At 32.9% G+C, this 25,760-nt stretch overlaps 1 protein-coding gene and 1 long non-coding RNA gene across 8 annotated transcripts in view; one reads left to right on the top strand and one right to left on the bottom strand.

Annotated features, from left to right (window-relative positions):
• ERCC6L2 (ERCC excision repair 6 like 2) overlaps positions 1 to 25,760 on the top strand; it is a 124,779-nt gene that overhangs the window by 33,895 nt on the left and 65,124 nt on the right. For 5 of the 6 annotated variants that reach the window (XR_005353948.1, XR_005353949.1, XR_005353950.1 and 2 more), the window contains exons 4-9: positions 10,600 to 10,793; positions 17,742 to 17,903; positions 18,282 to 18,489; positions 21,806 to 21,946; positions 22,924 to 23,037; positions 23,822 to 23,941. Coding sequence is in view for 3 of the 6 variants with exons in the window: in XM_038526849.1 (XP_038382777.1) it covers positions 10,600 to 10,793; positions 17,742 to 17,903; positions 18,282 to 18,489; positions 21,806 to 21,946; positions 22,924 to 23,037; positions 23,822 to 23,941 (939 nt within the window). In the remaining 3 variants the exon portion in view is untranslated. Of the gene's footprint in view, positions 1 to 10,597; positions 10,794 to 17,741; positions 17,904 to 18,281; positions 18,490 to 21,805; positions 21,947 to 22,923; positions 23,038 to 23,821; positions 23,942 to 25,760 lie in introns of all 6 variants that reach the window. The other variant, XM_038526850.1, reaches the window with a different exon arrangement.
• Positions 21,569 to 25,760, bottom strand: part of LOC119870809 — a 30,911-nt gene continuing 26,719 nt past the window's right edge. Inside the window, exon 4 of one of the 2 annotated variants that reach the window (XR_005353973.1) lies at positions 21,569 to 22,065. This is a non-coding gene — a long non-coding RNA (uncharacterized LOC119870809). The remainder of the gene's footprint in view (positions 22,066 to 25,760) is intronic. The other variant, XR_005353972.1, reaches the window with a different exon arrangement.

Genomic DNA, 25,760 nt, shown 5'->3' with positions numbered 1-25,760 from the left:
GTATTATTTCTGTCCTGTTGGTTTATTCATTTCTCTTTTAGTGCTAACCAGTTCAAATTTTTTTGGCTTTATAATATGTTTTAATGTTTGGTAAGACTAGTTTGTCTTCAAATTTTCTTAGTTTTCTCGTAAAAACATATTGATATTTTAGTTGGTATTCTCTATGGAGAATAAACATCTTCATACTGTAAATACTGCATATACAAAAATAGTTGTATCATTTGCTTAAATCTTATTGTATACCCTTCAGAGTTTCTAGCTTTCTTTATATGACCTAGTTTCTTGTTTATTAAGTTTAACTAGGTATTCTTTCTTTTTCGGTTGCTATGCAAATGGTAATATTTTTATATATCTTAAAGCCACATGCTTGTCCAGGCTCTTTAAAAACTATTAATGACATATTTTATTAGTTTCAGGTGTGCAAATAATGATTTGATATTTGTGCACATTATAAAATGATCACCACAGTAAATAAGTCTATCACCATACATAGAAAAAAATTTTTCTTTTTTTTCTTGTAATGAAGACTTTTAAGATCTACTGTATTAGCAACTTTAAAATATGCAATATAGTACCCACTGTAGTCACCATGGCATGCATTGTATCTTCATGAATTATTTATTTTATAACTGGATGCTTGTGCTTTTTTTTTTTTTTTTTTTTTTTTTTAGATTTTATTTATTTATTTATGAGAGACACACAGAGAGAGAGGCAGAGACACAGGCAGAGGGAGAAGCAGGCTCCATGCAGGGAGCTCAATGTGGGACTCGATCCCAGGACTCCAGGATCATGCCCTGGGCCGAAGGCAGGCGCTAAACTGCTAGGCCACCCAGGGTTCCCCGATGCTTGTACTTTTTTGACCTCTTTCACCTATGTCACATACCACTGGTCTGCCTGGCTATGTTCTTTGTAGCTATGAACTTGATTGTTTTGGTTTATTTTGTATATTCTACATATAAGTGAAATCAAATGATATTTCTCTTTCTTGATCTGACTTGTTTCAGTTAACATAATGCCCTTAAGGTCCATCCATGTTACCACAAATGGCAAGATTTCATTCTTTTTTATGGCTGAATAGTATTCTATGTATGTGGGTAGGTGGGTTGGTGTGATATATGTACCTTCTTTATCATCCATCAGTGGATACTTAGGTTGTCTATTAGGATACATATCTTGTCTATTGTAAATAATACTGCAGTGAATATGAGAGTACATATATCTTTTCAGATTAGTGTTTTTGTTTTCTTCAGATAAATATGCAGAAGTGAAAGTATAGGATCATAGTTTTATTTTTAATTTTTTGTTTTTAATAGTGAATGCACTAAAATTCCTACTGATAGTGCATAAAGGTTTTCTTGAAATTGTCATGAACACTTATTATTTCTTGTTGTTTTGAAAATAGGCAGTCTAACAGATGTGAGGTGATATCTCATTGTGGTTTTGATTTGCATTTCTCTGATGACTAGTGATATTTTTCATGTGTCTGTTGGCCATCTCCTTTTCTTCTCTGGAAAAATATCTATCCAGATTCTCTGCCTATTTTTAAATTGGATTTTTTTTTTTGCTATTAAGTTTGTATGTGTTCTTTAATAATTTGGTTATTAACCCCTTATCAGAAGCTTTTTTTTTTTTTTTAATCAGAAGCTTTTTAATTTGATATAGTCCCTTCTGCACAGCAAAGGATATCATCAACAAAAAGAAAAGACAACCAACTGAATAGGAGAAAATATTTGCAAATCATATATCTGGTAAGGGGTTAACATCCAAAATAAACAAGTTTTTGTTTTTCTTGCCTTTGCATTTAGAGTTACATTTTAAAAATCATCACTAAGACCATAGTCTAGGAGCTTACTGCCATGTACTCTAGTTTTATGGTTTTCAGTCTTACATTCAAGTCTTTAATCCATTTCATTTATATAAGATAGTAGTTTCATTCTTTTGCTCTGGCTGTGTAGTTTCCCCAACACCATTCATCGACATGACTGTCCTTTCTTATTGGATATTTTCGCCTCCAATAAATTGTGTCATAAATTAATTGGCCATTTAAGTGTGGGTTATTTCTGGGTTTTCTATTTTGTTCCAGTGATTTATGTGTCTCTTGTTATGCAGTAGCATATTGTTTGATTATTATGGCTTTGTAAAGTAGTTTGAAATCAGGGAGTGTAATTCAGCTTTGTTGTTCTTTTTCAAGATTGCTTTGACTGTGGTCTTTTATGGTTCTATACAAATTTTAGGATTTTTTTTTTTCTGTGAAAAATGTCATTGGAGTTTTATAGGGATTGAATTGAATCTGTAGATTGCTTGGGTAATGTGGACATTTTAACAATATTTGTTATTCCAATCCATAGCATGGAATAGCTTTCCATTTACTTGTGTCTTTTGTAGTTTCTCTTTTCAAAGATTGATTGGGGATCCCTGGGTGGCGCAGCGGTTTGGCGCCTGCCTTTGGCCCAGGGCGCGATCCTGGATACTTTGGATCGAATCCCACGTCGGGCTCCCGGTGCATGGAGCCTGCTTCTCCCTCTGCCTGTGTCTCTGCCTCTCTCTCTCTCTCTCTGTGTGACTATCATAAATAAATAAAAATTAAAAAAAAAAAGTTCAATGATTGATTGATTGATTGATTGATTTTAGAGACAGAGCATGGGGAGGGGCAGAGGGAGAGTAAGAGAGAAAATCCTCAAGCTGACTCTCTCCTGAACTTGGAGCCTGATGCAGGACTCAGTCCTAGGACCAAATATCATGACCTGAGCCGAAATCAGGAGTCAGCCACTCAACTGACCGAACCACCCAGGCACCCCTTCTATAGTTTATTTTATCAGTGACTTGTAGTTCTTAGTGTCTAGGTCTTTTACCTCCTTGATTGAATTTATCCCTAGGTATTCTACTCATTTTGATGTAATTGTAAATGAGATTTTTTTTCATTCCTGTTACTGATAGTTTGTTGTTAGTGTATAGAAAAGCAACAGATTTTTCATATTGATTTCGTTTCCTGCAACTATACCAAACTGTTTATCCTAACAATTTTTTTTTGGTGGAGTCTTTAGTGATCTCTATATACAATATCATGTTGTATGCAAACATTGACAGTTTTCCTCTTGCTTTCCAATTTGGATTTCTTTTTCTTTTTTCTTTTTTAAAAGATTTTATTTATTTATTTGACAGAGAAAGAGAGCAGAAGCAGGGGGGAGCAGCAGGCAGATACAGAGAAGCAGGCTCCCTGTAGAGCAGGGAGCCCAACGTGGGGCTCAATCCCAGGACCCTGGGATCATGACCTGAGCCAGAAGCAGCTGCTTAACTGACTGAGCCACCGAGGCATACCTCCAATTTGGATTTCTTTCTATTTTTTTCTTTCCTTCTTTTACTCCCTTCTTCCCTCCCTTCCTTCCTTTTTCTTTCTTCCTTTTTTTCCTTCCTTCCTTCCTTCCCTCCTTCCTTCCTTCCTTCCCTCCTTCCTTCCTTCCTTCCTTCCTTCCTTCCTTCCTTCCTTCCTTCCTTCCAATTGGTCTGGCTAGGACTTCCAGTACTATGTTGAATAAAAGTGGTGAGAGGGAGTAATTTTGTCTTGTTCTTAATCTTAGAGGAAAAGTTTTTATCTTTCACCGTTGAGTATAATATTGTTGTGGCTTGTCATATGGCCTTTATTATGTTAAAGTACTTTCCCTCTATACGTGCTTTGTTGAGTTTTTATTATAAATGGATGTTGAATTTTGTCAAATGCTTCTTTAGCATCCATGTGATGATCATGTGATCTTTATTCCTCATTTTGTTAATGTGGTGTCTGTTGATTGATTTGTAGATTTGAACAACCCATCCTTTCATCGCTGGAATAAAACCCACTTGATCATGGCATATGATCCTTTTGATGTATTTCTGAATTCACTTTGCTGATATTTTCTTGAGGATTTTTGGACCTGTGTTCATCATGGATATTGGTTTTTAATTTTCCTTTGTTGTGGTGTCCTGTCTGGTTTCTGTATCAAGGTAACAATAGCCTTGTAAAATGAAGGATTCTCCCTGATTTTTTAGAAAGGTTTGAAGAGGGTTTGCATTGGCTCTTCTTTGAATGTTTAGTAGAATTCACCACTGAACCAGCTGGTGCTCGACTTTTGTTTGTGGGATGAGTTTGATTATTGATTCAAAAATCAATAGTAATTCATCTTAGTAGTAATTGGTTTATACAGATTCTCTCTTTTCTTTATGATTCAGTCATGGAGGGTTGTAGTTTTTAGAAAATATCCATTTCTTTTAGGTTTTCCAATTTGTTAGCACATAATTGTTTATGGTACTCACTTAATGATTCTTTGTATATATGTGGCATTGGTTGTACCATCTCTTTCATTTCTGATTTTATTTATTTGAACCCTCTATTTTTTTTTCTTTTTTTTTTTTTTTGGTGAATCTAGCTAAAGTTTTCTCAGTTTTACCTTTTCAAAGAAGCAGCTCCTAGTTTTACTGATTTTTCTTATGTCTTTTTAGTCTCTAATTTTTTCCATTCAGATCTTTGTTATTTCTTTCTTCTACTAACTTTTTCTTTCTAGTTCTTTAAGGTATAAAACTAGGTTGTATGTTTGAGATTTTTCTTATTTATTGGGGGTAGGCATAGATTGCTGTGAAATTCTCTCAGAACTGTTTCTCTGCATCCTATGAATTTGGCATGTTTTATTTCCATTTTCGTTTGTCTCAAGGTATTTTATTTCTTCTTTGACCCTTTAGTTGTTCAGTAGCATGTTGTTTATTTTTAAAAATTTTTATTTAAGTTCTACTTATTTAACATATAGTGTAATATTGTTTTTGGGTGTACAGTGTAATGATTCAACACTTCCATACAGTACCCAGTGCTAATCACAGCAAGTGCACTCCTTAATCTCCTTCACCTATTTAACCTGTCCTCCCCTCATCACCCCTTGATAATCATCAGTTTGTTCTCTATAATTAAAAGAGTATATTTATTGGTTTACCTCCCTCTCTTTTTTTTTATCCCCTTTTCTTGTTTTGTTTCTTAAGTTCTGTATTTGCATGAAATCATATGGTGTTTGTCTTTTTGTAACATACACATATATATGTGATGTGTGTGTGTGTGTATCGCACATCTTTATCATTCATCAGTCAGTAGACACTAGTCTGTTTCCATAATTTGGCTATTGTAGATAATGTGCTGTAGATAATGCTCTATCCCATTGAATTAGTATTTTTATATTCTTTGGAAAAATACCTCGTAATGCAATTGCTGGATTGTAGTCAAGTTAGTTGCATTTTTAACTTTTTGAGGGACCTCCACACTGTTTTCCAGAGTGGCTTCACCAGTTTATATTCCCACCAACAGTGCATGAGGGTTCCCCTTTCTCCACATCCTTGCCAACATCTCTTGTTTCCTGTGTTGTTGATTTTAGCCATTATGACAGGTGTGAGGTGATATTGTAGTTTTGAGTTGTATTTCCCTGATGATGAGTGAGGTTGAGCATCTTTTCATGTGCCTGTTGACCACCTATATGTCTTCTTTGGAAAAATATCTATTCATGTCCTCTGCCCAGTTTTTAATTGGATTATTTGTTTTTTAGGTGTTGTATAAATTCTTTATATATTTTGGATATTAACCCTTTATTGGATATGTCATTTCCAAAAATCTTCTTCCATTCCCATAGGTTGCCTTTTAGTTTTGTTGATTGTTTCCTTCACTGTGCAGAAGATTTTTATTTTGATGAAGTCCCAGTAGTTTATTTGCTTTTGTCTCTTTAGCCTCTGGAGATATGTCTGGAAAAAAGTTGCTAAAGCCAATATCAAAGAGAATACTTTGGTATGTTTTACTTCCATTTTCTAGGATTATTATGTTTTCCTCTAGGATTATTATGGTTTCAAGTCTCACATTTAAGTCTTTAATACATTTTGAATTTTTTTTCTGTATTGTGTAAGAAAGTGGTACAGTTTGATTCTTTTGCATGTTGCTGTCCAGTTTTCCAAACACTGCTTATTGAAGAGACTTTTTCCATTGGATATTCTTTCCTGCTTTGTTGAAGATTAGTTGACCATGTAGTTGTGGGTTTGTTTCTGGGTTTTCTATTTTGTACTATTGATTGTGTGTCTGTTTTTGCTAGTACCATACTGCTTTGGTCACCACAGCTCTGTAATATAGCTTGAAGTCTGAAATTGTGATGCCTCCAGTTTTGCTCTTCTTTTTCAAGGTTGCTTTGACTATTCAGGGTCTTTTGTGGTTCCATACAAATTTTAGGATTTTGTTTTAGCTCTGTCAAACATTCTATTGATATTTTGATAGGGATTGTGTTAAATGTGTAGATTGCTTTGGATAGCATATACATTTTAACAATATTTATTCTGATCCTTAAGCATGGAATGTTTTTCCATTTCTTTTGCCAGTGTTTATAGTTTTCAGAGTACAGGTCCTAATCCCTTTGGTTAGGTTTATTCCTAGGTATCTTATTGTTTTTGGTGCAATTATAAATGGGATTGATTCCTTAATTTCTCTTTCTGCTGCTTCATTATTAGTGTATAGAAGTGCAGTAGATTTCCATATGTTGATCTTGTATCATGTGACTTTACTGAATTAGTTTATCTTTTTTTTTTTTTTTGGTGGTCTTTTAGGTTTTTTATATAGTATCATGCCATCTGCAAATAGTGAAAATTTTAGTTCTTCCTTGCCAATTTGGATGCCTATTTATTTTTGTTGCCTGTTTGCTATAGATAGGATTTCCAGTTCTATGTTAAACAACTGTTCTTTAACAGTTGAAGAGTGGATATCCCTTTCTTTTCCTGATCACAAAAGAAAAGCTCTCAGTTTATCCCCATTGAGGATGATGTTAGCTGTGGGTTTTTCATATATGGCCTTTTTTATCTGTCTTCTTAAACCTACCTTGTTGAGGGATTTTATCATGACTAGCATGTTGTTTAATCTCTACATATTTGTGAATTTTCGAGTTTTCTTTATGTAATTCTTTTCTAGTTTCATACCTTTGTGGTTGAAAGACGTTTGATATGATTTCAGTCTTTTAAAGTTTATTAAGATTTGTTTTGTGTCCTGACGTATGATCTATACCAGAAAGTGTTAGTTACAGTTACAATATGCTCTTGAAAAGAATGCATATTCTGCTGCTTTGGAATCAAATATTCTGTATATATCTATTTAAGTTCATTTGATCTAATGTACCACTTAAGGTGCAACACGTATTTGATAAATTGCACTTTCTTAATTTTTTTACTGTTCTTAATAATTGATTTACTGTTTGAGTGGCTCAGTCAGTTGAATGTCTGACTCATGATTTCAATAGGTCATGACCTCATCTCTCATGGTCATGAGATGGAGCCCCAAGTTGGGCTCTGCACTCAGTGGGGGAGTCTGCTTGGGATTCTCTCTTCTGCCCCTCCCCCCATTTGCACATGCAGGCACACTCTCTCAAATAAATAAAACTTTAAAAACATTAATTGATTTACTGTTCATTTTATTGTTTTACTTATATTTTCTATAAATATTTATACTTGTTATTTTCATTCTCATCCTTTATTTACTTCTCTTGTTTAATTGCAAGATTTGATATTTATTAGTTTGTTGTCCAATATTTTCATATTTTTGAAGAAAGTCTAGTTTTGGCATACTTCTTATGCTGCTTTCCAAAAAAAAGATTTGGAGAGGCTCATGACTTGAATGGATTCTAAACTTAAATTCCTATATTAGCCACAGTATTTCAAAGGAAAAGTCCTCAATTATACATAATAGTGTTTAAATTAATTAGGTTTGGCATTTTTGAAAGAATTAGTGTTATAGAGGTAGTTACAGGGAATATTTTTTAGAACTTTGAGTTAAATAGCAAAAATTCAATTTTATGGTTTGTAATTTCTCTTTCTATAAAGGTACATATTATTTTTCACTTCAGTATCTCACATCCTCCTGTGTGAGACCTTTGTTTTGGTTCTATATGTCTGTTGTTCTCTGAATATACATCACTCTTCCTACCATGGCACTGTCATGCATGGTTGCATTTATTATTTAATTTATCACTTGAGCATCTTTGTTTTCTAAATGCTATACAAAGTTTTAGAGTTACAGTGGTAAATAAGAAAACTATATGTCTCATAGTCATGGACTTTCTGAATTACAGTACTAATGCAATATGGTGATTATAAGCTTTGGAATTAGGCAGACATGGATTCAAATACTTCTTTTGCCACCTAGTAGCAGTATGACCTTGGGTGTTAACATCTCTACACCTTAGTTTTTTCATCTCATCTCATCCTTTAGAAAGGAAATACTAAATACTTCTACTTGATAGCATTTTTATGTAAAGTGTAGGTAAAGAGCTAATATTTGTCAACTACTTTGCACAGCCCTTGACACACAGCAAGTGCTCAATAATGGTATGGTAATTATTGTTAATACTAGAACTACTTCTACCACAAAAATCATTGCACATGAAAACATCTTTGAGTATTTTGTCACAGTGCACATCACATTTTTCTAAGGCCATAGAGCATGAAGACTCAAACTTTAAAAGCATGCATTTCAGTAACTGAGCTAGATTTGTTGAAAGAGAGAAAAGCAATTCGGTCTTCTCTAGTTGAATGATTAAATGTGGCCTCTGTTGATTTTAGTAATATTTAAATGAGCATATTTTTATTGTTTGTATTATATTTTAGATCTAGTTTTATAAAATTGCTTCTTGGCTTCAGAATAACAAACGTTATTCTAACGTGTGTGCAGTGAAATAGCAACTGGACACTGCTTTCCATTTTATTGTTTTGGCATCTTTTGCTTAAGTAAGGCTTATTAAATGAAATATTAATCACAGCATGGTAGTAAATACTTCACATTCTTCTGTACCTTCTCTGGACTTTGCAAATGGCATAACTTAGTTCTCTGACCTCTTTTAGTATTAAAATGTTACTGAACCATTTTACTTACCTTTTGCAATGTCAAAGGCCAATAAGAAATGTCTTAATTTTAAAACTTTTTGAATCTTTGGACTGATTTTAGGAATCTTTAGATTCATTGCCAACTTTGATGAATGATACCTGAAGTGGAAAACTGCTCAAAGTGGGCAATAGAGTTTGGACCTATCATTTTCATCTTGTAATATACAAAAATGGGGGAGGGCATAAGACTATACTTGGACTAAGTACTTGGATCCAAAATTTTGTATCTGAAGGTAGGAGAATAATGGAATTCATAGGATAAACTCCAAGTCAAAAGGCAAAAGTTTTTAAGATGAATCAAGTATGACAAGAGAGTATGTGTATTTGATGATGCGGTGGGAAAAAGAACTCTCACACCAAATAGGCTAATCTTTTTTTTTTTTCTTCTTTCTCTTTACAAAACAGTCAAATTTGACTTTTTATAGCTGACAAATGGCCTACCTGAAATATTTCACAGAAGAGAGAGCAGGATTTAGACTAGTATTGTGTTATTTTTTTGCTAAACTGAAATTTTTCAGTATGTTTAATTGGTTCCTCTTTATTAAATAGGGCAAAAATAAAACTTTTGGAAAGAAACTTGTAATGTTATTAAGTATAGTAGCTTAGAAGTAGTGATAACAGTGAGAAATAAAAACATTAAAAAATTAAAATGGGTAATAACAGGATTTGGGGTTAGTACAGGGAAGATCAGTGGGAGTCTCACATTCATGTAAAGACTAAACAGATATATTATTAATCTTAATAAAGACTGCTTTGGTTGGAGGGGTTAGGACAGAAGTCCCATTTATATGAATTCAAGAGAGAAGAGGAGGAAAGTAAGTAAAAATGATAAGTATTGATAACTCCCGAGTATCATTGCTAGAAAGGCAGTAAAGTAATGAGGGATAGTTAAAGAGAGATGTAGGGGTTAAGGAAGGGGATTTGGGGTATTGTTTTATTTTTTAACACTGGAAAATATTAGAACTTACTAGCTCATGGATGGATCTAGTCCATTAAAAAGTGAAAGTTAGTCACATAGGGGAGATTTGTTGCAATTTTTCTAGCATTGACAAGAAGTGATGGTAACTACTGTGTAAGATTAGGGTTTGCCTTTAGATAAGAACATGATTAGTTCATCCATGGTAATGTGGGAGGGAGGAATTTATGAAAATAAATATAAGTAGATTATTGATCTAATGATAAAAGAGAGAGAGGTTCTCTTCTAATTGCTTCAGTTTTTAAATGATTTTTCCAGGTCTTCAACTGACAGTATCTGAGAGAAGGAGGGTAATTGGACTAGGGCCCAATACAAAAGAAAGAGAGCTTCAGAAAACCATATAATTTAAGAAAAAAACCTGGCCTGCTTTAAATATTTATATTACCCACTTGGCTCTTGAAGTTATTATTTCAGATCCTGATTAAACTCTTTTCTCTGTTTTGGAGAAAGGTTTCTCTCTTACTCTCAGCTCCTTATTTAGGGTGAAACAAAAAACAGTTATTCCGTTGGACAAAGTTAGATATCTGTTTTATCCTAATAAAAAGATGAACAACAAAGTATTTTTTGACAGTCTTTTATATCCAGTCACTAAGTTGTGTTTATTCTTATCAATTGCAATGTCAAAAATTAAAGGACTATTGACATTCTGATTTCACTTTTTTCATTTCTTAAAAAATATAATTTTGTTTTTCTTCTTCTTTTAGATGTTCTTGATAGTTGCTCCTCTTTCTGTCCTCTACAACTGGAGGGATGAATTGGACACCTGGGGATATTTCAGAGTCACTATTTTACATGGTAACAAAAAAGACAATGAACTGGTTCGTGTAAAGCAGAGGAAGTGTGAAATTGCTCTAACAACTTATGAAACGCTACGTTTATGTCTAGATGAACTTAACAGGTAATGGAAATGATTGCATTAATATTCTGTTTACATCCACTGTATCCTTTTACGTTGTGATTTTTAAAAAGTTCTAAATATTCTTTAGCATTTAATTTCATTTCAAAATTATTGAAATACATAGTTTATAATAACTTGTTTTCTAAGGAGGAAGAACCTATAGGTGCCTTAGCATGGAGCCCGCTTAAGATTCTCTCCTTCTCCTTCCTCCCCCTCTTAAAACAAAATAAAACAAAACAAAACAAACCTGCATCAGATTTTATATAGTCCATTCTTTTTCCTTTATTCTATTTCCAAACAATGCATCCTAAAGGAGGGTAATACTGTTCTAAATTTCATGCATATGGCACCTCTAGATTAAGACAGCAGTTTTCATGGATGATTTTAATTACGGGAATCTGTTGCACTTGTTGAGCGGCAAAAAATATATATACATTTCGAGGATCAGTGTTCCAGGACTGTAAGTACCCAAAAGAAATGAGCTGGTAACGTATGCCTACCTACATCTTAAGATTTTAATGGGGCATCTCAAGACATAACTATAAAGCCATGTAAGTGTTTGATATGTAACAGATGATGCATGGGAGCACATAAAGAATCTAACTCTGCTGCAGAGTGAGTAGAATGGTCAGGGAGCTTCCCAGAGAAGATGACCTATGATCTGAGTAAGAATTGAAGGATGGATAAGTAAGAGTTGAAGAATAGAAGAATAATGCAGGAAGAGAGACCAAAGCGCATTTGCAGAGGCCTTCAGCCAACAAACATCACGGCTCATTTTTGAATAAATGAAAGCAGTTCTGATACTTTCTGTGTCTTCTGGCTATAGCATGTGTGTAAGAGGGAAGTAGCTAGGAGACCATAAGAGTGTGGGAAGCAAGGAACATTTTATAAAAGATACTGAAAGCTCTCTGGAGGACTAGAGGTCTTTATTTATCGAATAGTAAAGTATCCTTGAAATGTTTACGGTGGATTACTAATATGGTAAAAATGGTCAGATTTGCATTTTATAAGTAACCTATCGGCTATGTATGCAGACAGAGAAGAACCAAACTAAATGGAGAAAGACCAACTAAGAGGCTTATTATGAGCTAAATTGTGACCCTTCCAAATTTGTATGTTCAAGTCCCAGTCCCAAGGACCTCAGAATGTAACTGTATTTGGAGATAATATTCTTAAAGAAGCAATTAGGTTAAAATGCGCAGCCATTAAGGTAGTCTAGTCCAATCTATCTGGCATCCTTAGAAGAGAAAGATACCAGGAACTTGAGTACACAGAGGAAAAGATACATGGGGACACAGCAAGTGTCATATATATAAGCCAAGGAGAGAGGACTTAGAAGAAAACAAACCTGCCAACACCTTAGTCTTGGATTTCTAATCTCTAGAACTGTTGTGTTTAGCATCTTTCGCTCATAATATTTTTGAGATTCATCTATGTTGTTGAAGTATCTGTGATTGTTCTTTTTTAAAGCAGACTTGTATTGCATTTTATGAATATACCACATTTTGTTACCCATTAATTTGAGAATAGATATTTATATTTGGATTTTCTAGTATTTGGTTATTTTAAGTAAAACTCTAAGAAATGTTGCTGTGTAAGTGTTTTTTTAAGGATACATTTTCATTGATCTTGGGTAGACATACTTGCATTTCCTGGGAGTGGAATTGTTGGGATATGTAACTGGAGAGGAAACTGTAGAAGAAACTGCCAAACCATTTTCTTGATGGGTTGTACCATTTGTTTCAACTAGCATTTTTGGGGACTTCAGTTGCTTTACATATTCTCCGACATTTATCATTGTCAGTCTTTTTGTTTTTAGATATTTTAGTGTGTCTGGGGTGGTACTGTGTTGTATAATTTGTATTTTTCTGAGGTATGTATATATAAAAAATATGTTTATTCTACAGTTGTTAGATATAGTGTTCTATAAATATCAATAAGGTCAAGTTGGTTAAGAGTTGTTCTTAAGTGTTCTCTATCGTTACTGATTTTCTGTTTTATAATTTCTGAGAGAGAAATGTAATCTTCAGTTATATTTGTGTGTTTTTAAATTTCTTTCAGTTTTGTCACCTTTCAGTTCATATATTTTGAAGCTCTGTTATTAGGTATACACACATTTAAGATTAGTATTTTTTCTTATCAATTGATCCTTTTATCTTAAAAATGTTCTTTTTATATCTTGAAGTTTTATTTGATATCAATATAGACATAGAGTCTTATAATTACTGTATATTCATCTTTTTATTTGAATATATCAGTTCTTTATATTTACATTGAGGATTTTATAGGTTTTTATTTTAAAGATTTTATTTATTTATTCATGAGAGACGCAGAGAGAAAGGCAGAGGAAGAAGCAGGCTCCCTCTGGAGTGCCTGAAGCAGGACTTGATCCCAGGACCCCAGGGTCACAACATGAACCAAAGGCAGATGTTCAACCACTGAGCCACCCAGATGCCCTGAGCCTTTTGTGGCTAATGATAGCTAGATCTTTTTTTTTTTAATCCATTCTAATAATCTGCCTTTTTATTTGCAGTATTTAATCCATTTACATTTAATATAATTATTAGTAAGGTGGATTTCCATATTTGTCAGTTTAGGATTTGATTTTATCTTACTTAGAAGCTAATAATAGCTTGCTCCTGTTTCATAGATGCTATCAGAAAGACAGGAGTAATCTGAGGCATGGAGAACTTAAGTAACTCACCAATTTTAATTTTTAACTATCTACCCCTTTAGGCTGAGGACGTTGGTATAGGATAATTTCTGTATTTCAGAACTTAATAACACTTCTAGCACATAATAATTGCTGAATAAATGTTTATTAAGCCATTATCTTCTGTGATTGTTACAAACACAGACATAGTTTCAGGTGTACAACATAGTGATTCAACAAGTTTTTATGTTATGCTCTGCTCAAATATTAAGTAATTTTTGTGAGAAGAGTACCCTGTGTTAGAACAGGATTAAACATTAATCACAGATAATCCAGAGTAAACACTATATGAGTGAGCTGTATCTCCTTTTGTTATTATATGTTTTGCTTCATTTTTATTTTTAAGTTATATATTATATATGTATATTATTTAAAAAGCCAAATATGAAAAACTGCAATTTACTCCTGCCTGCCACCTCTATTACCTATTCTTCAGACACAAACACCTTCTATTCTTTTACTTATATTCCTAATTTTACCTCCGTATTTCTAAAGAGCATTTTTATGCTGTAACTTAATTTTTAATTTTATCTTCTTTTTTATTTTTCTTTCTTTTTTTTTTCTTTTTTCTTTTTTTTTATTCATGACAGATACACAGAGAGGGAGAGAGAGAGAGGTAGAGACACAGGCTGAGGGAGAAGCAGGCTCCACGCAGGGAGCCTGATGTGGGACTGGATCCCGAATCTCCAGGATCCGGCCCTGGTCTGAAGGCGGCGCTAAACTGCTGAGCCACCCGGGCTGACCATTTTTTAGTTTTCTAAAACTAAATTCACTGATTTCTTTTTAAGGAAAATGAGGATTTTCCCTTCTTTCGCTTACTTTAGAAGGTGACTTGACTGGACTATTTTATGGAGTAGGAACTACTATCTAGGAGATCCAACTGCTTCTTAGACTTGAATATTTACATAAGTCTGATTAATGGAGGAATCTGGTACCACCAATTCCTAGCTTTTTATGACCTCAATAATATGAATCAGATTGCTTCTTGGCTTTCTCCACTACTTGCATAGGCTACTGCTTTCTCTGCTTTTGTAAGTCATCTTGTTCATTTTCTTCCTAAATTCTAAAATTTTGTGTTTTTTTCCTCTTTCTCTTTGTTCTTTTTCAACTTTATATTAAGAAATTATCAAACCTGTAGAAAACTTGAAGTAACAGTATATGACCATCTATATACTTAACACCTAGATTCATCAGTTGTGTGTGTGTATGTATTCAAATGTTGGTAAAATATGTTAATGTGCATGTGCCTATGTCTATGTACTGTGGTGGAACTGAGTCATTTCAATCAGTTGTATATAACATGACAATATTATCTCTAAATATCTTAGCACAGATTTCCTAAAACTAAGTATATTTTTTCTCATACACATTATCATTGTCACACCTAAGAAAATTAACAGCAATTAAAATTTCCTTATCAAAATATGTTAATATACAGTATTTGCAAAGCAGGATTCCATGAGTGTTCAAGTGATAGATTTGTTGATTAATGTTTAATCTCTTCTAATCTAGGACATTCCCCAACTTTATTTTTTTTTAATTATATGATACTTTGAGGGGATCAGGCCAGGTATCTTTTAGGATGTCTCAAATATTAGATTTGTCTATTTGCTTTCTCAAGGAATTGTGTATTCCTTTAACATCTGTGTTTCTATAAGCTGATTTTGGTCTAAAAGCTTAATTATATTCAGGTTAAACATTTTTTTATATGAATACTTTATAAGTGATACTGTGGGCTTCATATTTATTTCTGGAGCTATTAATGCCTGGTTGTTTCACTATTAATGATACCAAGTTTGCTCTACAGGCTAAAGAAGTGGTCATCTGAGATTATAAAGTTATGTTTCTCCCTTTACAATTAGAAGTAATTTGTGAGGTGATACTTTGCCTCTATTTGAATATTCTGATCCTTCAATTCTTTTGCTTAGGGGTGTTAGCATACAAAAAATATTCTTGCCTGAGTCAGTTGTTTTATTGGGTTTTGCAAAATAATATTTTCGTGAATTAATAATTTCTTTTACACTTAATAACTGACATTCTCCTTTAATCAGGAATTTTAACTATGATATCAACTAAAAAAGCAATGCAAATGCTTGATTCTTTGGTGAATTTTCAGACTAAGATGTTGGTGTAATGGTCATCTACAATGATAGCAAAGTTTTCCTCCCATCTCCCCCTTTTTTGAGTGTCACTATGGATTAATGGTTTGATTAATGAAGTACATTTGACATACCATAGAATATATCCATTCTAAGTATAGAATGATTTTTAATAAATTTATTATTTATTTATTTATTTATTTTAAAGATTTATTTATTTATTCATTCAGAGAGAGCGAGAGAGAGGCAGAGACACAGGCAGAGGGAGAAGCAGACTCCATGCAGGAAACCCCATGTGGGACTAGATCACAGGTCTCCAGGATCACACTCCGGGCTGCAGGCGGCGCTAAACCGCTGCGCCACCAGGGCTGCCCTTTTAATAAATTTATAAAGTTGTGATTATCACAATTCAGATTTAGAACATCTCCATCACCTCAAAAAGTGTTTTGCTTAGAGTCAGTCTGTGGTTCCATCTCCAGTTTCAAGCAATGCAGTGTGCTTTGTTCTCTGTAGATTTGCCTTTCCTGGAAATTTCATGTAAATGGAATCATTCACTGTGAAGTCTTTTGTGTTTGGTTTCCTTCATTTAACAATGATTTTTGAGGTTCATCATGTTGTAGCATGTTTCAATAGTTTGTTGCATTTTATTGCTGAACAGTACTGTTATATATATATACCTCAGTTTGTTTATCCTTCCCCCAATGCAAAGACATTTGGATTGTTTCCAGCATGGGGCTGTCATGAATAGTGCTGTTGTGCACATTTATGTACAAGTTTTGCATGGACGTAAATTTTCATTTTTTTTTTTTGGACAGGTTCTTAGGAATGGAATTGCTGGGTGTTTTGAGAAATTTAATTTTTTAAGAAAACTGCCAAATTGTTTTAGAAAAGTAGCTGAACAAAAAAGAAAAAGTAGCTGCACTTTCCCAAAAACAGTGTTTGAGTGTTTGTTCCCCTATCCTGTCAATACTTGATATTGTCAACCTTTGTTTGATTATAGCCACTCAAATGGATTTGTGGCAGTTTCTTGTGGTTTTAATTTGCATTTTTCTAATGACTAAAGATGTTAAGAATCCTTTATGTACTTATTCGTCCTTTGTATATCTTCTTTGGTTAAAAGACTATTAAAATATTTTACTTACATTTAAATTGGATTCTTTTAGCTTGTGTTGAATTGTAATAATTCTTTATATATTCTGTGTATAAGCTCTTTACCAGATTGTGATTTGCAAATATTTTCTCCTAGGCTGTATGTCTTTCATTTTCCTTATGATTTCTTTGGATTAGAAGAGTTTTTAACTTTAATAAAGACCAATTTATAAAAGAATTTTTTTGTTGATATCATATCTAAGAAATTTATACCTAACCCAGAATCACAAGATTTTTTTCCTATGGTTTATAAGTTTTATAGTTTAGGTTCTTATTTTTAGATTTGTGATCTGTTTGAGTTCATTTTTGTTTATGGTGTGAGGTAAGGATATAATTTTTTTTTCATAAAATTTTGGGTTTTTATTTATTCAGTGTTTTATATTCAATTATAATCATCATTCTTAATGATGCTCAAATTTTCCAATTACTCTGGCTTCTGTGTCCTTTGGCTCTTTGCTGTTTCCTCTGCTGCATGTCTGAAATCAATCATGTCTCTCCATGGGGCTCTGTTTTGTTTTATTTTTAGGAAACTGACTACTATGGGTGCTCACTGCTACTGGGGTAACAATTGATTCTAAACCTTTTTAGCAGACAGAGCTACGTATATAATTTTTAAAATCATAAGTTTATATAGACTTTTTTTCATTCAGATTTAACTTGTAAGTTTTGCTTTTATTTTATATTTCTCTAGTTTATTCTTTTTAAAAATTCCTTTTTTTGTCATTTTAGTAATGTTTAAATGACTTTTTTCATTGTACCATCATTAAACAGAATCTGTGCCCTTTTGTCTCCCTACATATTTTATTTTTATGGGTTGCTCAAACCCATGACCGTTTAACTAACAGAATCATATGGAATCATCAAAGAGTAAAAGGGGAAAAGCTCTAAAACCATGGTAGAGAAAGTTGCTCTCTAAAAATTATACAGAGTAAGAAAGGAAAGCTTTCTCAAATCAACCACTTCCCCACCTTTTTTCTCACTTTGCAGTTTGGAATGGTCAGCTGTCATTGTGGATGAAGCTCATAAAATCAAGAATCCAAAGGCTAGAGTAACAGAAGTTATGAAAGCTTTGAAATGTAATGTTCGCATTGGCCTCACTGGAACCATTCTTCAGAACAACATGAAAGAACTGTGGTGTGTTATGGATTGGTGAGTGAAAACAATTTTTCTTTTTGGGAAAATTTTTAATATTTCTTTAATTTAGTGTTACTTTGTTTGCTCATTAATCATTTCTTAAAAAAAAAAATCATGTCTATTTATGGTCACGTTTGTCCCAAACACATTATACAGAGTAGAGTCTCATGTATACCTATCTTTATATAATACTCTTGGTCCCGAAGTAAATATCTGAATTATTTACTAATTCTGTCATTTTGTAGTTATACATTCTCTTTTCTTATATTTTGTTATTGTTATCATTCATGAACAAGTAGCTTAGAATATTTCTTAGAAGCAAAAAAAGTCAATGTGTTTCTTTTTAGATAATTTAATAAAGCCATAATATTTTTGTTGTTGTTGCCTTTAAAGGGCTGTGCCAGGACTTTTAGGTAGTAGGATCCACTTCAAGAAGCAGTTTTCTGACCCAGTAGAACATGGTCAGAGACACACAGCAACAAAAAGAGAACTAGCTACTGGTCGAAAGGCCATGCAAAGGCTTGCAAAGATGATGTCTGGATGGTTTCTCAGGCGTACCAAGACTCTAATCAAGGATCAGTTGCCTAAGAAGGAAGACCGGGTGAGAACTGCATTTGTTTAAATTATTAATTTCTCATCGTTTAAGTTATTGATCTTTCATCATGTTTTATTTTTTCTGAAAAAAAAAATTCTTTTTAAGAGGAAATCTAGGGGATCCCTGGGTGGCGTAGCGGTTTAGCGCCTGCCTTTGGCCCAGGGCGCAATCCTGGAGACCCGGGATCGAATCCCACGTCGGGCTCCTGGTGCATGGAGCCTGCTTCTCCCTCTGCCTATGTCTCTGCCTCTCTCTCTCTCTGTGACTATCATAAATAAAAAAAAAAATTAAAAAATTAAAAAAAGAGGAAATCTATTTCCTGTGGTACTTTATGAATATAGGGGTTTTTTTTGTCTTTTACTAAGTGTGGAAAAAGTTGTTATATGCAAATTCAGAAAGGATTAATTGAGCCCAATCTAACAGGTTAGTTGACAGGTTTATTGTTAGTATACATAAAACTCATTTCTCTTATTTTATAATAAGAAGGCTTTTGGTGTAATTCTTTCTCAATGAAAAAAGAACTCTCTCCCTAATTTGTTTTCTGTTCATATTTTGCCCTTCATATATTGTGCACTATTTGTAGCCCCGTATATTCTTTGAGACCTTGTAACAGATACAAGACTATAGTGTTTAAAAGGTTTGTTTTATAGGTTTGTTTCTTTTAGAATGCTGTTTATTTTATACAACCAACTTAATTTGAAAAAGTTTAGGAAAGTTATAATTAAATTCCATTAATTGTTTAAGAAAACTTGAAGAGTAAATCTTAAGAGTTTTTTTTACATGTAGTGTCCTCTCATAGTTTTTAATTCTGTGGTTCTTCTAACTCAGGTAATGGAATAAAGGTTCTATAAATTACTATGAATTAAGCTTAATTAATATTGTCCCAAGTATGGGTAATACTATCAAATATTCTCTAGTCTTAGAATATCCTGTTGATTATTACTTTTAAAAGACAGATTTGAAAGGCAAATATACTGATATACAAGTTGGGGAAATTGACTTTTTGATCTAAAGCAAATACTACTATTTAATTGAAATACTTAATGAATCCCCACTTTTAAAAATATTTTGTGCAATTTTATGTATATTATTTAGTTGTCTATCCAATAGGAGGAATAACTATAAATATATGAAGAGAGACTTGTGCATAGAGTGTTTAGACCATGGGCTCTGAGATGAAATAATATAAGCTTGAATCCTGGCTCCCCTACTTAGGAGTTTTGTGACTTTGAGCAATTTGCTGTCTTCCAAACCTTGGTTTCTTTGTCAGTTAAATAGGAATGATGATGACAGTGCCTTACATGGTTGCTCTGAAATGTGTGGCATGTAAAAAGTGTTTAGTAAATGTTACTATGTGTTTTAAGGTACTTAGGAATAAATTTAACCAAGGATGTGAAAGACCTATATAAAACTATAAGAAACTGATGGAAGAAATTGAAGAAGATACAAATAAATGGATGCATACCCATGTTCATAGATTGGAAGAATTAATATTGTCAAATACCCAAAGCTATCTATAGATTCAGTGCAATCCCTATCAAAATTCCTATGGCATTGTTTTATAGGAATAGAACAAACAATCCTAAAAGTCATATGGAACCACAGTAGATCCCAAAATAGCCAAAACAGTCTTGAGAAAGAAAAGCAAAGTTGGCAGGCATCACATTTCCTGATTTCACAGCATGTTCCTAGGCTATAGTAATCAAAACAGAATGGTACTGGCATAAAAACAGACACATAGATCGGAGGAGTAGAATAGAAATAAACCCATGCATATACATACAGTCAAATATAATATTTGACAAGGGAGTCAGGAATACTCAGTGAGTAAGAAAGGAAGATACTCTTTTCAATAAGTGGTGGTGGGAAAATTGAATATTCATATGCAAAGAATGCAATTGAACTTCTGTCTTAACACCACTCACAAAAATTAACTGGAAATGGATTAAAGATTAACACACAAGACAAAATCTTATAAAACTCCTAGAAGAAAACAGGGAAAAAGCTCCTTGATGCTGGTCTTGGTGATGATTTTTTAAATATGATATCAAAACTATAAGCAACAAAAGCAAAAATAAAATATAAGACTATGGGGTGCCTGGGTGGTGTGCAGTTGATTAGGTGTCCAACTCTTGGTTTCAGCTCAGGTCGTGATCTTGGAATGGTAAGATCAAGCCCTGAGTCGGGCTTAACACTCAGTGTGGAGTCTGCTAAAGTTTCTCTTTCCCTCTCCTCTGCCCCTGTGATTCCTGCTCTCTTTCTGTCTCTCTTTCTAAAATAAATAAATTCTTTTTTTAAAAAAAGTGAGACTACATCAAAGTAAAAAGTTTCTGTAACACCCAAAGAAACAATGAGCAGAATTTTTTCTTTTTGCAATATTTTGTAGTGATTTAAACATATAAACATTCATAAATAGATGGCTTTTCCCTTGTATTCACATTTTTTAACTCTTACTATGTGTTTTATGACCCTCGTTACATACAGCTACATCTAGAGGACTTTTACCAATTTCCAGTGCTACTAGAAATATAAGGTAAATTACATCCTACGTAGCTTAGTGGCATGATTATATCAAATTTTCTTTTTTTGAATTTTGGCATAAAACAGAAACTTGTAGTTGCTTTTATGTGTATTAAGTTCTTAACCTTTACTAACCTTAGGAATTTATAGCAGGAAATCAAATACAAATTGTTACAAATAGTAATATAAAGTTTTAAATTTTTTTCTAAGTTTTCAAGTAGTTCAGTAAGTATTATTCATACCATTGTTCTAAAGTTTCCCTTTTCTCTTTTCCTACTATTTTTTTTTTTTTAGAGATTTTTATCTATTTGAGAGAGACAGAGAGAGCAAGTAGGGGAGAGGAGCAGAAGACAGCAAGCTCCCCAGTGAGTAGGGAGTCCAATTCAGAACTCCATCCCAGGACCTGAGCCAAAGGCAGATGCCTGACTGACTGAGCCACCCAGGCACCCCTTCTTATCTAGTTTTTTATTTGACCTAAACTATAGTCACTTATTTGCATGATGGGCTAATAGTATGAAATCCTGAAAAGACCCAGAATGTATTCAGAAATATATAAGGAAACCACTTGTTTTTTCATATTTTAATTCCTTTCAATTGAAAAACAAACTCTATGAGATTTGAAAATAAAGTTATCATTTATAGGGTTTAGATTAGGGTGGGAGAAATTGTCATATTAATGCATCTAAAAGAAAAATAGTTTATAAGCAGTTTTCACTTTTATAGTCTATAAAATCTGATGTGCATTGTGATTATTACTGCTATAAAAAAGTACCAATAATTACTTAGTGTTTCATCTTGGCAGATGGTGTATTGTTCTCTGACAGATTTTCAGAAAGCTGTCTATCAAACAGTATTAGAAACCAAAGATGTGACTTTGATACTTCAGTCTTCTGAACCTTGTAGCTGCAGCAGTGGCCGGAAAAGGAGAAATTGTTGTTATAAGGCAAGCGTTTCTGTGTGGTATCTTCACAATCTTGCTTTTGATTACATAGTTCTTTATTCCAGTGTCGGAGGTAAGGAGCAGATAAAATAACTTTTCCTCAATTCCTTTAGAAGCCATAACTTAAAAAGGAATAATTTTTGAAATTATTTTATAACATCAAATGGTAATAATAGCAAAATACAATATTCAAATATTTTTTTGATAAACTGGTCTTTCAGTAGCTCTCAGAAACTAGTAGCTTCAATTTGATATCCTCCCTTTCAACTTTTATTGGGAAGTAGCCTACTTCATCTTGAAATTTTATCTTATATTCAGAAGTTTCGCCTTATCCCTTAATAATAAACTTAGTCTTTGATAGCAGGCTTAAAATATTATTCTGGTAGAATGTTAATTAATTTAAATGCGTATCAGTATAATAAAGTATTTTATTTTTTATTTAGAAACAAATACTAGTTTGTATTTTTTTAACCTTCTATCTGTATTTATTTCCTGCCCTTTTTTCTACCTATTTTATCATCAAGTTAGCTATCAGATATCCATGTACATAGAGGGATCCTACATAAATATCCAGATTGATATTTATTCCGTCTCTCATCTGTTTTGCTGTTTTTTTACATCACTTTTTCCTAATAGCACAGTTTCTTACGAAACTTTGTAATATAAATGAGAGGACAGTGAAATATAACCCTGCCCCCCATGCCTTATTTCATTGCTAGGAACTTCTTACTGCAGTGTTTCTGACACTGTGTATCATGAGGGTAAATACCTTCTGGAATGAGGACTTTCTCCTCTCTTTTATTAAAAGCATCACCAAAAGTATGATTCTGTATTAAGTGATTCATGGATATTTTGTGTATTGTGCCAGTAGTGACCAAATGATAAACGTTAGTGTAAGTGATATCATTTATGAAGGCAGTAGTGACGTAGCCATGTTAGTCTCTTGCTTGTTTTCATTTTCTCTCTTTTTCTGTTTACAGACCAATTCACATGGTGAAACAGTGAAAACCTTATATTTCAGTTACCTTGCAGTCCTTCAGAAGGTAGCTAACCATGTTGCACTACTGCAGTCTGCTAGCACCTCCAAACAACAGGTTTGAGTTGGCTTTTTAAATTTCTTTGTGATGCTATTTGGTATAAAGATATTATATTTGGTACTAAATGTCATAGCCAGATATCTTTATTTTTGTATGCAATTTAAGAGAAAACTGACTTGCTCATTTTTTAATTTAGGTATCAAAGAAGTATATGCTCTTAAGTTTTTTAAGAGAAAATTGAAGCCTAATTTAAAGTAATACCTCTTTTTTATATCTCTGATAATGTCGATATATTTGTTCTCCTAACATGTTTTGATGCAATTACTAGGTTAGATATTTGATGAGTCAGTCTTACTCCATTAATAATCTATCTAATTGCATTTATCCAACCTACCTGATTAAAATGCAATCATTTACTTTGATCATTTCAATTGTAACTTATTCTAGAACACAACGTAAAATAAAAAATCTTCTTTAGGCCTTTCTTATATAGTGATGTTATATATTTTTTTGTGTCATATTCTTCATGCTGTTCAAATATAAGTTTAAAATCTAATAAGCATTCAATACTATTTTTTGATAGTCTTGTCTTTGGGAAGTATTTGATTCCTTGCTTTAGAAATTATAAAAGAAAAATGATAAAATTATCATTATCTCAGAACTTATCAAAGCAATATATGATTAGCATGATCACTTTAAGGTTTTCTGAATTATTAGTCTGACTGATAATATCTTCAAAGTAATATATTCCCTCTAAATAGAATTTTTTTCAAAATCAATCTCTGTATAGATATAAATGTATTAAGTTGAAATTTCTTTTCTTCTATCTTTTCCTCCTAAGGAAACACTTATCAAAAGGATATGTGATCAGGTATTTTCCAAGTTCCCAGATTTTGTGCAGAAAAGCAAAGATGCATCCTTTGAAACCCTTTCTGACCCAAAATACAGTGGGAAAATGAAGGTAAATGCTCTTTCAGGCTGTATATACACGAGGATGATATACAAAATATTTATCAATAGTATGGCAGGGACACCAACAAGTCAGAACAGGTACCCAATCATTCAGAAGAGACTGTGGCCAAAGACAAGTGATATAGCATTTACTAGCTTACAGTGAACCATGCATGTAGCTGTTTCTCAATTAGGTGGTTACATCAAATATACTTCAGACTTTCTTTATTGTTGTATTAGATGTATGCCCTCTTTAAAATGTATGCTGTTGCCATATGTATAATTGCTTATCTTCAAATGTTTAAGGAGATAAATGCTAATGCCAGACACGAGGATGAGGATAGGCAATAGCTCAAAATTAGAGAAAGAAACATCTTAAAGAGTTCAAGGTGGACAAGATGTCTAGACTGAATTTTCTAACCTCTTATTTTTAGTTACCAATCTATATTGGAAGCTTGCTAAAAGTCTCATTTGTGGCAAGGGAACATTTGTTCTACACCAGGAAACTGACCTGTAGGTGCTGCTCTTGGTGATGTATTATGAAAGGAGGGTGGGAAAAGTAAGGCTAGGTTCTCCAGCCAGGACCCGGGGCTTGAGGCATTACCTGTGACAGCTGCATGACTTGCTGATCGCTTACAGCCTTTTTGCAGCCACTTTGTTTATTTAATCATTTAGTAACTATCAAGAATCTTTATTTATGGGTGCAGAGACTATTACTGAACAATTCTCAACATTGTGGTTTAATTTTTAAAAAGTAAGTTATTTCTTTTGGCTAAATAAATAAGAATTAATTCAAAGTAGTCTGGTGGTGATTTTCTTAAAATCCTGGAAATATTTTTAGCAATTAATCAATATAAACTCATCATAGTTTAGTTTGCTTGGGCCTCTAAATTTAATGAAATAAAATAAAAGCCAAGTAGATTACTTTAAAAACTTGTCTATGTATTTTTTTAATTGAGATATAATTTACATATAACATTATATTAGTTTAGGTCTAATCAATCAAATTAGATTTGATATATATGTATATGGCAAAATGATCATCACAATAAGTTTAATTAATATCTATTACCATACATAGTCTTTTTTATTGTGATGAGAGCTTTTAAGATGTACTCTCTTAGCAACATTCAAATATGTAATATAGTATCATTAATTACGGTCACCATGCTATACATTAAATCCCCAGGATTTATCTTATAACTGGAAGTTTGTACCTTTTGACCATCTTCACTCATTCTGTCTGCCTCTACCCCCTGTTGCTGGCAACCACCAATCTGTTCTCTATACTTAAAAATACAACCTTTTTTTTTTTTCGATTCCACAGATAAGTGAGATCATTTTGTTTAACTCTTTCTCTTATTTAATATAGGATAATGACCTTCATGTTGTTGCAAATGCCAGGATTTCTTTCCTTTTTATGGCTCAGTATTCCATTAAATATGTATGTACCATTCTTTCTTTATCCACTTATCTGTCAACAGACACCTAACTTTTTCCATGTATTGGCTATCATAAATAATGCTGCAGTAAACATGGGGGTGCAGATGTCATATGGGGATCTATTCCATTCTTTTTGCATGAGGCTGTCTTGTTTTTCCAGCACCATTTAGTGAAAAGACTATCTTTTCCCCATTGTATATTCTTATCTCCTTTGTCATAAATTAATTGACTATATAAGTGTGGGTTTATTTCTGGGCTATTTTGTTTCATTGATCTGTATGTCTGTTTTTATGTCAATACCATACTGTTTTGATTATAGTACCTTTGTAATGTAGTTTGAAATCAGGAAGTGTGATGCCTCTAATTTTTGGCTCTTTCTCAAGATT

Source organism: Canis lupus, chromosome 1 (genome assembly GCF_011100685.1).
Source record: "Canis lupus familiaris isolate Mischka breed German Shepherd chromosome 1, alternate assembly UU_Cfam_GSD_1.0, whole genome shotgun sequence".
Lineage (NCBI taxonomy): Eukaryota > Metazoa > Chordata > Mammalia > Carnivora > Canidae > Canis > Canis lupus.
Note: the sequence above shows the minus strand (reverse complement) of the source record. Positions and strands in the feature narration are given on the sequence as shown.